Source organism: Barbus barbus (assembly GCF_936440315.1).
Source record: "Barbus barbus genome assembly, chromosome: 5".
Lineage (NCBI taxonomy): Eukaryota > Metazoa > Chordata > Actinopteri > Cypriniformes > Cyprinidae > Barbus > Barbus barbus.
The window spans coordinates 32379255-32392597 of NC_136733.1; the positions used below are offsets into that span (position 1 = coordinate 32379255).

Below are 13343 nucleotides of genomic sequence, written 5' to 3' on the forward strand. Positions count from 1 at the left end.
GTGTCTTTATTCAACTCTGTTCCTTTGAAGCACCTGAGCAGATGTTAAACCTGAACCCGACAGGACAGGCTTCCATAACCTCCTGCCTCTCAGAACATGACCTGACTACACCTCTCCAGATTTGGCAAACTACAATTAATTACAACTATATTAGATTAGACTAGGTTCCTTTTAGGAATTCAGTATTTCTCTTCTGTGTGAGATTAATTGGAACTTGACACATAAAAGAAGCATTATGTCAGTCTTTTGCTCTTCTCTGCAGTAGGCATTCCATGTCTTATTCAGTACTGAACTCCATTTTTAATCTCTTTCCTACTGTGGAGGTCTTTGTTCCTGCAACCAAGGGAGGGATGGTTCAGTTAATCAGACTGACAGCCTTTCTGTCTATTTATCCCCACAATAAGAATGACGCTGAGTCCAATTAAGATAAAGATGTGTTCTCACGTCTGGAGTGTGTTTATTGAACCAATCAGATAAGAGTCAGCGAGAGCCTCATTTGATTGGCTGCAAGAAGTTCCCACCTTCCAGTAGCACTTGCAAATCTGAAATCAGTGAGAATCATGCCAAAACTGTGCATAGTGGGTTATTTGGGGAGCATTTTGCTCTACGTACACAAGAAGTCATTTAGACAGTTGCAACGATTTTTGTTTCTACACACATATTGGTTTTATGCGGTCAATCCGTTTTGCAGTTCTTGATACGGTTGTTTTCGCTTGAAAAACGCTGTGCGCAGGCTTGCAATACTTTTGGCTGTATTTGGGCGAAACAACAGTGCCAAAAGTGTAAGCGCGGAAATATTGAAGTCAGAAGAATACAGATCATATTTATTTTGCCTTAGCATGAAGTTGCAGTTTCACAATACATGAGTTACACTTACAAAAAAGAGTAAATGTCTGCAAATCTTTTTTTCTTACGCTTGAATTGCGATTTACACTTACAAATTTTTTCTTGTGCATGCAAAATTAATTTACGCTTGCTATCTTAAGTACATTAAGATAAGTACATTAACAATTACATAGTTTTTTTTTTTTTAATAACTGAAATATTTAAATTTGATTATCATGTTGCCTTATTTGGGCCCTGGCAAATATCGAACTGCAGGGTGGTGCTATTGACCAATAAGAACCAAGTATTCCAGAGAACCATGCGATAATCAGCTGCAAGCAAGCCTTTCATTGGTTGATTTTTCTGTTTGGTTATAGCATCCCATGGCAATAACCAATAATGTGAGTAGGGGCGGAACTTAATGACCAATGGAGGGACTGTTTGGGGAAACTTGTTTGACAACAGTCATTATTTTTCACAGTTTGAATGAAAGTAGAGATGTTTCGGGGGATGATATATTTCTCAGCTGAGGAGTCACATCCGGCAACTTGTCGAACGGGTCAGTGACTATATGGATGAACAAGTGGATGGACAGCTGACAGACAGAGGAACCCCCGGCAGATGAGAGGAACAGTGAGTAGAGCTCTGCAGTAGGATCTAAGATGATGTGAAAACACTGGGCTGGTGGAGGGAGGGAGGCAGGGCGAGGAAGGAAATTTCGCCCCTGATAAATGAAGATGAATGTTTGCCCATGGGCCTGGGTCACTGATGCATGAAGCAATCCACCGTACAGTGAGAACAACATTCGCCAGCTCTCCAATGAGCGTTAGATACATACTTACAGTACACACTACCTCGTCCTTAACATTCAAATTCATTACTTCCATCAATTTTACGCAGATTAATCATATTTCAATTTGATTTTAATTAAAAACTATTCCATGCAGATGTTTTGACTGATTGATACAACAGGGGTTGCTGAAGTATCAAACCAGATATTTAGATGAGGTTTAGTATTGACTTGAACTGAGTGTGACCGGAACATTTCAAGCATTGATGCCACATGGGAAAAGGCTCTGTTTTTCAATCTCTGTAAATTTAAATATAGTGTAGAGTTATAAATAGTGTAAAACGGGAGAGAGGCTCCTTAGCTTTTTTTTTCCCAGAAGCTCCTGCTGGCCATAATTTCTCAATGTAGAGAGAACCTTTAGCAGCAGGAAGACAAGCCTATGTGATGGATAGGGCTATCTTCGCTACTCACTGCAGGGTTTTTTTTTTGACTGAGGGGATTTGCCATAACAGACACATATGCAGCAGGTCAGTGTGCTTTCTTTGATGCACCTGCAGAGGCTGGCGAGGAATAAGGAAAGGAATTTGCAGATCTTACACTCTTAAAGGAATATTCCAGAATATATTTACAATTCTATCGACAGAATGTTGTTGTTGATATCACAGAAAATACTTTCAACTCAAGGAAAAGCGTACATGACAAATATAAATTCAGTGAATATAAGACCCGCACAGTCCTGTTTTAAACCCTCCAATCACAATATAAACTTAAGTTGTACAGTAAATGCCATAAGCACATTTTGCCTTAGTGTTTGCAGACTGAGGAACAAGTTGGTATTATTTTTATTGTAATGTGACATTGCTGCTAATAAAAATAATGTCAATACGTATAGCTGTATTTACAGAATATCCTTTTGATATTCCTTAAAGTTGTCAATGAATGCAAATTTTCCACAAATTGCCATTTTCCACAAATTGATATTATTCTTTAGGGTCTTAATGAAAAGTCTATAACATACTTTGGTTAAAATTTCTCAATGGTAGTATAAAAACACCTTTACCCTGTCAAAATCAGCTCTGTTTTCATCAAGCCGTTTTTTAGTCCATGTTGCTTTAAATGCTAATGAGCTCTTGCTGACCCTGTCCCTCTCTTCCATGAAGTGAGAGCTGCATTGTTTACTTTAGCTGCAAAACTGGCTAACTAGCACATTATTAGGAAAGGTGATTTGCAATGATTCATAAAAAAACGTTATACTCACTGCTTCTGTAGATGAAGGTGGATCACAAATGATTTGCGCGAATATAGACGCATTTAGGCAGATTGGGGATCGGCGCATTCACTTCAAAGCGAAAGTAATGTTAATCCTCTCCGTCTTCAGCGGCTCAGATGTCAGGAGTAAATGATGACTGTTTTATTTATTATTGCATCCAACAACAAAACAACTCAATCGCTTAATCGGAGACATCTTGTCTTCCCCAGTAATAAAACCATATGATTTCTTGCTTTTGATACTTTATTTGAACTAATTATTGCATCATTGCTATTATATATGTAGAGATATAATATAATAGAGAGGAAGAGAGGGGCGGGGTCAGCAGAGCTCATTAGCATTTAAAGCAACATGGCCTAAAAAAACGGCTTTCTGAAAACAGAGCTGATTTTGGCAGGGTATAAAAGGTGTTTTTTACACTACCATTGAGAAATTTTAGCCAAAGTATGTTATAGACTTTTAATTAAGACCCTAAAGAATCATATCAACCTGTGCAAAATGGGCATCCGATGACCCCTTTAAGGCAGGAATACACTATTTGAAGTTAACGTTGTTTATTTTGGGCACAGACTTAGATTTTTTTTTTAACTTCAGACTATCAAAGGTAAATTGCTATCAAAGTAATAATTTTTAGCACATCTCTTGGCAGTGGAAAATAAAGAAACACTTCCTTTAAGAAACAACAGTGGCACATGTAGTAGACAGAACTGACAGTTCCTCACTTGGTTGTTTAGTGAATGATTATCCTTTAAAAACCCTGCAAGCAGTGTTGGGGGTAACGCATTACAAGTAACACGAGTTACATAATAATATGACTTTTTTCAAGTAACTAGTAAAGTAACGCATTACTTTTTAATTTACAAGAAAATATCTGAGTTACTTTTTCAAAAAAGTAAGTTACGCCAGTTACTTTTTTCCCATTTATTGATTGTCAGGGCGCTGTGTGAACATGCTGTTACTGTAGTTCTAGACTAAATGTGAATGTGCATTAATTCATCCCACTTGCAAAAAACAGATTCATCAAAATGAATTAAATCAGTGAAATGCAAACTCAGAATATGATGCAAACCTGCAATAATTAAATATGTTAAACAACACAAATGTATCTAATCCCATTTTATTAATCAATGTCTTTGCTGCTGACCTTTGATGGTCCAGTTCAACCATACTAATAAGCAAAAATGACTTTAGATAAACTAACAATTGTGCTTCATTTTGTTTTATTGCTGAAGAGTGTTGAACCCTCTTCTCTTGCGTTCTACTTTACAGGCGTCAATTTACTTTTCCTTCAGCCTCAGGTTTATTCATTACACTTTTTGGTGTGAAATGGCTTTTACGTTTGCTATGATTAGAACTTCTTGTATTAAAAACAATCAAGCCCTGCTCATATTTAAAAAGTGACGCAAAAGTAACGTTATGCATTACTTTCCATAAAAAGTAATTAGTTACTTTTTTAGGGAGTAACTCAATATTGTAATGCATTACTTTTAAAAGTAACTTTCCCCAACACTGTCTGCAAGTGTATGGTTCCTAGTGTTTGAAAATCAAACACTAGTCATCAAAGTCATGTTCATATTAAGAGAAGTGTATTCTAGCTGTAACTTAACGTTGTTTAATTTACACACTGAAGTAGATCAGGCTGACTGTATTTTCAAATAGAACAGATCTGTTCACTTATAATAATGTTATCACTAATTGAGGCTTACATCAAATTAAGCTTTTCAGTTGATTGCAAGAAGCATTTGATTTGGCCTCAAACACATATTGTGTGATTTCACAAATGGCAGATAAAATGCTCTGCTATATCACAGTTCATTCCAGCCCATATAAGAACAGTATCCAGTCAATATTTACAACGTTACGGCCACGTTTTACTGAAATTTACACTGTGCTTGTCAGAGCTTTCCGGCAGCGTGACATGATCGACTGCGAGCATTGAACTGTATGCAAATTAGCAGCGATTACCAATGGGAGTAAAGACGCCATCCGCCACCTCTTACAGTTGCCACTAAGACATGCTATTAGCAACCAGCAGTCAGTTGAAAGACGCTGCAACCTCCAGCGATTTAATCAATGTCATTGTGAACGCCCCTTTAGGATGTTGAGGTGCCGTCGTGTTGTTTTCAACAAAGAAGAGGCGTTCAGGGCCAATGACAATTTGTTGGTGATGCAAACACCCATTAACCTAAGGCTGCCTGTTATCTCCACCACATTGTTGATGCGCTGCGACTAGTAATGAACTGCTCTGGACCATCTGAAGTAAGCAATCATCTCTTTTTTGCTAGCATTAATAAAGAGATTGTTGTTCCAGCACCAGGTTCCAAGCTGTCTCACCTCTTCCCTAGGCGGTCTCGCCATTAATGATGCTAATGAGCCCCTCAACAGGGGCGTTGAATGCAGACTTAATGATTGCTCTGATATTTGGTGATACACTCGTGGTATTACAAATGACTGTGGATCTTTACTGCCTCAAGGCTGTTGCTCCTGATGTCTTGGAGGACAGAGTTATTTGCTTAGTCTAACTGCAGCAAGTTTGTTAGGGTCTGGGGAAAGACTGTGATCAATTCCAAGATGAAGTAAACATCAGCCGTTTGACATGAGATTGTTGTCTAGGTAACAAAGTGCTATAAGGATGACAAATGCAATGCCATCATTCATGGAGCAGTTGTGCTTGCAGGTTTGTGCTTGGAGGTCCATTGTGGAAAGGTGGTCTTAATGTTTGCGGTGTCCAGTCTCTCAAAACAGTAGAATTACACAATAACTGGAGCAAATGCAGTGGGGCGGAAGTCACCGAAGTAATTTTGGCACTCAGATGATGGAGGTTGATTTGAAACATGACAGCCTGGCCAAGGTGGATTTCAAGATCTCTGCAATGTCTGCAGAATATTACCCATCTTTCAAATATAGCTTAATATTAGTAGAGGAGCAACCTGGTTGAAAGTTTCAGCAGCGAATGGGAGCTTCAGTTGTTTAAATGTCCTCTGAGGCACATGGAGATGATTTAAATATCCGTTATTGACCTGTCCTATTCAGCTACTTCATGCTTATAAATCACAGACATGTCCCATAGGTCAGCTGTGTGTATTCAATATGGATATGCAATTTTGAAAAGAACTATTGTAACAGTGTCTGATTCTTTCTCCTGCTGTGTTTGAGTGATGTGTGTTGAATTTAAAAGCATTGTTCATCCAAAAAAGTGAATTCTGTCATCATTTATTTAACCTCAATTGTTTTCAGTTTTTTTTGTCTTGATTTTTGTTTTCAATGGGGTATAGTGTTGTTTTGAGGTCTTTAATAGTTTGGATCAGTTTTATTCAACGTCATGTCTTTTTAAACCTCACTTTTTCCCCCCTTTTTGGCCTGTTTTTTTTTTTTTTTTTTAATGGGGTACAGTTTTGTTTTAGACCCCGTTGACTTCCATTGTTTGGAAGCATGAAACTTTTTAATTGTATTTATTTATTTATTGGATGAACTAAGGTTGATTGTTTGGAGTTTACACACACACACATGCAAAAATAAAATGTATTTCATTTATTATAAAAAAATATAAATATTATAAAATAAAATTAATACATTAATCATAGTATTTGTTCTCTATAGAATAAACAGTAAGGGTTAAATTGACATATACTGTACAGAGACATTGTAAAGGTCAATATCACTCATGCCTCAATCACACACACACACACACACACGCATACACACGCAGAGTTGGGTCACCTCCATAGTCACAGGGTCATCAATAACTGTCACTTCAGTAATTGGCCGTCACCATACTCTTTGTAGAGGAGATGAAGTGCTTGTTTGATTCGATTACATTCCATTTACTCTTCAATTTCAGCAGCAAAAAGATTTCATATTGCACACAGAATCTCACCACACAAAACCTAAGCATAGCACCATTACTTTTATGCATCATTTCTGAACTATAAAACATTTTGAAGGATTATATGTTCCGTTATTTAAGCTCGCTGAAGTGCTTCTTTATTCCGCTGCCACCCCTCCTCACACACACCCTAAATGTGCCATCATTTCATGGTGGCTTGATGGGATGAAAATGAAAACACCATTGGCATTAGGCTGAACCAATCCTCCCACTTCCTCGCATAAGTTCATTAGTCCATACCAGACACAGATGGAAAATGGCTACTGAAAGAAAGGTGGATTGTTCAAATGACAGGCGTTAGATTAATGGCCTGTACGCTATATGTTCTGGAATTCTGAACACACGCGATGCATATGGTGCTGCAAGGTGCCCTTCATATGTGACATTGCAGTGATTACAGAACTGCAATTCGGGTTATGGCGGTGCTTGCAGTGCATTTCTGTAAATCCCTCTGGCTCTATTCTTGTCATTTCTCTTTGCCATTGCCAAAACACAAAGCAGTTATCACTATGATTGGATTTGCTTTTATCATGCTATCATACTCAAACAGTTGTGACGAACATGTGATGCCAGCAATAATGCAATATTTCTCTTCCTCAGATAACAGTGTTTCGGATGGGATCAGAGGGACACCAGGACATTGATCTGGCCATTCTAACAGCACTTCTGAAAGGTAATATTTGTACATTTGTGGATACTCATATGTATCTATGAACATGTTGGTTTAAATCAGGGTCTTCAACAGGGAGTCTGCAGTGGGGATTCACTCATATATTATTTCATTTTAATCAGATTTTTGTTGGGAAAAAAATAAAAACAAAAATACAGTATCATTTTCAACCAAAGCTAAAATTCACGAAGTTTAAATAGATGTTTGATTGTCTCCCCTGTATTCACTGAAGGACATAACTACACCAGTATTTATTATTATCGTCCGTTTGGCATCAATACAGTACCTAAATACATCATGAACTTCAAAAGCGCAAGGTGCCCCACATGGCCATTTCCAAGGATTACAGACCTCCATGTCTGTATTTTAGGTTTAACTGCCCATAAACGGAGTCGGGCAGGTTATTTTCGATCACTTAACTGAGATTATGCAAAAATGGTTTAATATATGACGACACCTAGACAAGCCACGGAGGTGTCTATTTAATAAACTGAGTCTGGAAAGATTACCCTCATAAAAGTAAATGTAGAAGCACCAGGTCAGAGTAAGTAAAGACAAATGTCCTGCTGCTCAGGGGGAAGGTTTATTAGCTTGAAGCTGGAGCGGAGCAAAATACCAGAGACCCTGGAGAGTGCTTTCCTCTGTGATTTATCGCTAGAATCAGCTTTTTAAACAGGCATAACGCTTTGCATTGTAATGATGTGAGAGCCGGAGATTCCTTAGGATTCTTCTCTGTGAGAGGTGCTTGTAAATCAATGGGAGTTGAGGGGGTTTAAGAATGCAAATGATTTTGAAGATATCAGAGTGTAAAATTAGTAATGTTTAATAGGCATTTAGTTACACACCGCATCCATCATTATATATGCTCTCGTTAACATATTCCCCAGGGCTTTTTAAGATGGTTTTGTTAAAGCAAATGAACTAACCTTAATTATGTGCCCTTTTGCTTGTCTGTCCAGGGGCCAATGCATCAGCTCCAGATCAATTGAGCCTGGCTTTGGCCTGGAACAGAGTTGACATCGCTCGAAGCCAGATCTTCATTTATGGACAGCAGTGGCCTGTAGGCAATATCCACTCACTCCAACACTGTAATTCATTTAGATATAGATACAGAGATATTGATTACAGAGGGGATGAGAAGCATCTACTGTGTAACTCTGACTCTAAGTATACACAGTAGATGCTAATGATGGTGGGCTGCATTTCAACCAGATTAAAAATCATGACATTGATTCATTGCTGTGCACATGTATGACTGTTTTATTGTGTGCCGATGGTGTGGGTTCTGGACCTGTAAGCTTTGTTTATGTGTGGTTAGGTGGGATCTCTAGAGCAGTCTATGCTGGATGCACTGGTGCTGGACAGAGTGGACTTTGTGAAGCTGTTGATTGAGAATGGAGTGAGCATGCACCGCTTCCTGACACTGTCCAGACTTGAAGAGCTCTATAATACGGTAATGTACCTATGTCAGATTTGATTTTAAATCTCAAATTTTTCAGTGTGGTCTCAGATTTTGGATCTCACTGTACTATCTGTTACCCCATATATACACTGCCATTCAAAAGTTTAAAAAAAGTTTTAATTCATTAAAGTTTAATTAATTAAGTTTTATTCATCAAAGTAAATAAAAAAAATAAAATAAAATCACAGTTTAGACAAAAATATTACACAGCACTACTGTTGTCAACATTTATAATAATAAGGAATTTTTTTTTAACATCAAAATAGCATATTAGAATGATTTCTTTCATCATGTGGAACTGCAGACTGCAGTAATATGACTTTTCAAGTACCATTTTAAAATAGATTGAAATAGAAAACAGTTATTTTAATTTGGGATAATATTTCACAATATTACTGTATTTTTGATCAAATAAATGGAACCTTTGTAAGAATAAGAGACAATTTTCAAAAACATTTGAAAAATCTTACCAAACCTTTGAACATGTATGCATTTTATAAATATATATAATGACCTACCTATAGTGAAAAAATATGCGTATGCACTGAAAAAAAAAGAAAGTTTATATGGTACATTTGGTAAACTGGTTTAAGACCAAAAATATAGCGTTTAACATTTAATTACATGGATAGTATTTTTAAAAAGTGATAGCAGGTAGCATCATTTACACACACTTTTGGTAGAACAGTCCGTTTGAGGTAACAACAACACATGTTCTTATTTGTTTTTCAAGTATTATTTGTGGTTAGATGTGACTGATTGTTGAAGGTTATATTTTTTCTGTTTGCCTTAAATAGAGGCATGGTCCATCCAACACCTTGTACCACCTTGTCAGAGATGTGAAAAAGGTAAGAACTCACTGTGCATGCATCTGAGTGTGTGTGTGTGTATCTGTATGCATGTGTGTGAGTGGATGTCAGAATGTGAGTGTAAGTGGTAGATTAGTCTTAGATTTCCGTTGCACATTTAGCAAAGGTGTCTTTCTTTCTTCTTAGCCCGACAGAGAGACTTGGCCAATTAGTTGCTTTTTTTTTTTGTCTGTGTCCTCTCTTGCTTGTTTCAGTGATTTTCAGACTATAAAACAGTCAGAACAATGGGTTTGTTGTGTCTTAGGGCACTCGTGTGTAGTTCGTTTTTCTTAATTACTATTCCTAAGTGCATTTTCAAGGAATAATGGGCCACGCGGTTGCCTTCTTTTTGCACTCTGGTGATTTCTGCAGTCTTTATGTAATGACATTTGTGCATGAAGTGCAGTTTCGACTTGTAAAAGACTCAGTGCATGAGGTTTTTGGTCTGGTCTTCTCTTTGTCCAAGAAAGACTTTTTTGTACTTTGAAGGCACGAACCTTCTCTGTGTCCCTGGAGATTAACATGATGTTAAAATGGGTGTCACATCAACTGATTCTAGTACAGCATTTCTTGCACAAATGAAATGCAGCTTCACCTGTGATTCTGATCAGCCAGTTGAAGCATTTTCTGGCATTTGCTGAGGTTGAAGTAATTAGCCCAGCTTAGAAGATCTGTGGTCGGTCTGCATTGGTAATTACAGAACCAGAGCAGAGCCTAGTTATCATAGTCTGAAGGCAGGATGTGGGATGTAATTTTGCTAAAAGGGATTTGGCCCGTAGATCTAATGAAAGGAGGAATCTTAGGTCTTTGTGTTCGCCTTCATGTTGTTAAGTCTTACAATCAAAATTTCAACACCCTGATAAGGATTGTAATTGTAATTAAAAAAGCTCACTAATATTGGCATAAACGTAAAGATGAGTCAAATCATTAATTAGCTCTTTTTTTTTGTCCTGACCATTATTGGACTCCATTCTTCTCCTTTCTCTGTCCTACGCTCTGACTCTCTGTTTGTTTTTTATAGAGAGGCTCATTGTTTTTTACGATCAGTTCAACATGGCACCAAACCCTGATTCTAGACTTGCTTGGTCTAAGTGGGATGTCTGTCCCTTTAATATGATTCTGTCTCACTGACCTTGTGTGTTCTTTCCAAGCAAGAATATCCAGGGTTCAGTTGGATCTACCTCAAGGTGAATCAGACAATCTTCTTCAATTATCTTGATTCCTTCTAGCATTATGTCAGTGTGTTTGTGGAGTGAGAACGTATGGGTGTGTATGTAATTGAGCACTTGGGTCATTTCTGACCTCACCGTTTGTTTGTATTTTCACAGCCAGAACTGTTGGCACAGGTACAGTGTTGCCATGAGTAACCGTTTTTGTCTTCAGGGTAACCTGCCCCCTGACTACCGCATCAGCCTGATTGACATCGGATTGGTAATTGAATACCTCATGGGCGGAGCCTATCGCTGCAATTACACCAGGAAGAGATTTCGGACCCTCTATCACAACCTTTTTGGACCCAAAAGAGTATGTTATGAAACAAAAAATGGCATGTAGCTCTAAAAGGGCTCTAAAAAACTTTCTGTTCCAAAAAAATGTAAAGCAGAAAATAATTAAGCAGCATAACTTTTTGCAGTGTTGATAATAAGAAATGTTTCTTGAGTGCCAAATCCGCATAGAATAACTAGAATGGTCATGTTACTAGAATATAGTCGTAACATTTTAAGAATGATTTTGGAATGCTAAGAGAATAAAGTAGTGTTCCATGAATAAATAATTTAAGAAAATAAAAATAATTTGAGTAAAAAAAATTTAAAATAATTTAAACTTTTGACCCACCTGTGAATAAAATATTTCACATCAGAGTTACCACATAGAGATGGCATATAACACCAACTAGATATTCTGTGCAGAGCAAATGTCTATATAGCGGCACTTCAACAGTGCAGAGTAAACAGGAGTCAAGACAAATTCTCAAGCCACTGACACCTGGATGATATCTAATTTTCTCAGACATTTTAAACACCTCTAAAAACTCAGGCATCTACTTTAAGTCACAAATCTCGACCCTCTGTCACAGAACGGATTTCAGAGCGTGTGAGGATATTAAACATTGGTGCTCCATCACGCCAATGTCACAGAAGCATTTTATCTGTAATAGTAGATTGCTAGTACATGATGTGCATCTGAGAGTGTGTATTCATGAATCTATCCGTGCACTTCAATATTGTGAGTACATGTTATCTCAACATGCACATACACACATACATCGTTCTACATATGCCGCCATATAGGCTTGAAATAGATCAGACATCTGCGGTGCCACCAGAGAGATGCTCTAAATTTATCATTGCATTGCATGAAGAATGCCATGTTTTTACATGTGTACCAGAAGGATGGTGAAACGGTTTGGAAAATGCATAAATCAAATCTAACGTGTCTTGTTATTTTTGTCCTGTATGTTTTTGTTTTTGTGTGTGTGTTAAAGCCAAAAGCCCTGAAGCTGCTTGGAATGGAGGTGAGATTTATTTCTTAATTTCATGTATCCCACTGCTTTCCAATAAAATCCCCACTGAGTTTCATTGAAACGCTTTCTTTAAGCTCTCCTTTGATTTAGAGGTTTAGATTCAAGTAATGAAGGTTCACAATGTAAATGCTCCTTGCACTGCATGTTCAGAGGTTTTCATAAAACCTATTTAAATTCTATAACTACCTAACATTACCCTAAATTTGTGTTTTATGGTCCTCTTACTTGTAATAAGTATAACCAGATTCAGGATATAAATTATAGGTCATTTCTTGTCCTATTTTGATATTAATATGTTTATAATAATAAGTACATATAATATTTAATAACTAGATAGATAGGCAGATAGATTCATGCAATAATTATATTTTTAACAAATAAATGAATAATAATAATGTTGTTGCTGTAACGTTTAATCAATATATACTGCTGAACAGAGCAGACCAGGGCAATAAAGTACCTATAATTTACACCCTCAGTGGTGGTTATTATTATTATAAGGAAAGAAATTAATTACTCTATCATACAGGATGACATGCCCCTTAGGCGAGGACGTCAGAAGACCACAAAGAAGCGAGAGGAGGAAGTAGACATTGACCTGGATGACCCAGAAATCAATCACTTCCCTTCCCCTTTCCATGAGCTGATGGTTTGGGCAGTGCTGATGAAGCGGCAGAAGATGGCCCTGTTCTTCTGGCAGCATGGAGAGGAGGCCATGGCTAAAGCTCTGGTGGCCTGTAAGCTCTGTAAGGCAATGGCCCACGAAGCATCAGAGAACGACATGGTAGATGACATTTCACAGGAGCTCAATCAAAACTCAAGGTATGAATGCAAAGATGTGTTATGATGTCCTAGTTACCTCAATGATGAGCATTTGGATGAGGATTTCACCTGCATGTCTTGTTCCCATTGCTGTTGAGTGTCTGGAAGCTTGGGGAGACCATATGTTATGTGCCAAACTGGCTTCCCATCAAAGGCCCAGTGACTGACCACAAAGACTTCTCTAAAATTCATAAAAGCCTAATGTGAATTTTCTTTTAGTAATTATGTTTGAGACTAGCTTATGCT

The 13343-nt window shown here is 37.5% G+C and overlaps 1 protein-coding gene across 3 annotated transcripts in view; it reads left to right on the forward strand.

Moving 5' to 3' along the window:
• LOC306869695 (transient receptor potential cation channel subfamily M member 3-like) overlaps positions 1–13343 on the forward strand; it is a gene marked incomplete at both ends in the record, with an annotated part of 111627 nt that overhangs the window by 83864 nt on the left and 14420 nt on the right. For 2 of the 3 annotated variants that reach the window (XM_079416562.1, XM_079416563.1), the window contains 8 exons: positions 7372–7444; positions 8401–8501; positions 8760–8894; positions 9701–9751; positions 10903–10938; positions 11135–11275; positions 12237–12266; positions 12805–13097. In XM_079416562.1, the coding sequence (XP_079272688.1) occupies positions 7372–7444; positions 8401–8501; positions 8760–8894; positions 9701–9751; positions 10903–10938; positions 11135–11275; positions 12237–12266; positions 12805–13097 (860 nt within the window). The remainder of the gene's footprint in view (positions 1–7371; positions 7445–8400; positions 8502–8759; positions 8895–9700; positions 9752–10902; positions 10939–11134; positions 11276–12236; positions 12267–12804; positions 13098–13343) is intronic. The other variant, XM_079416564.1, reaches the window with a different exon arrangement.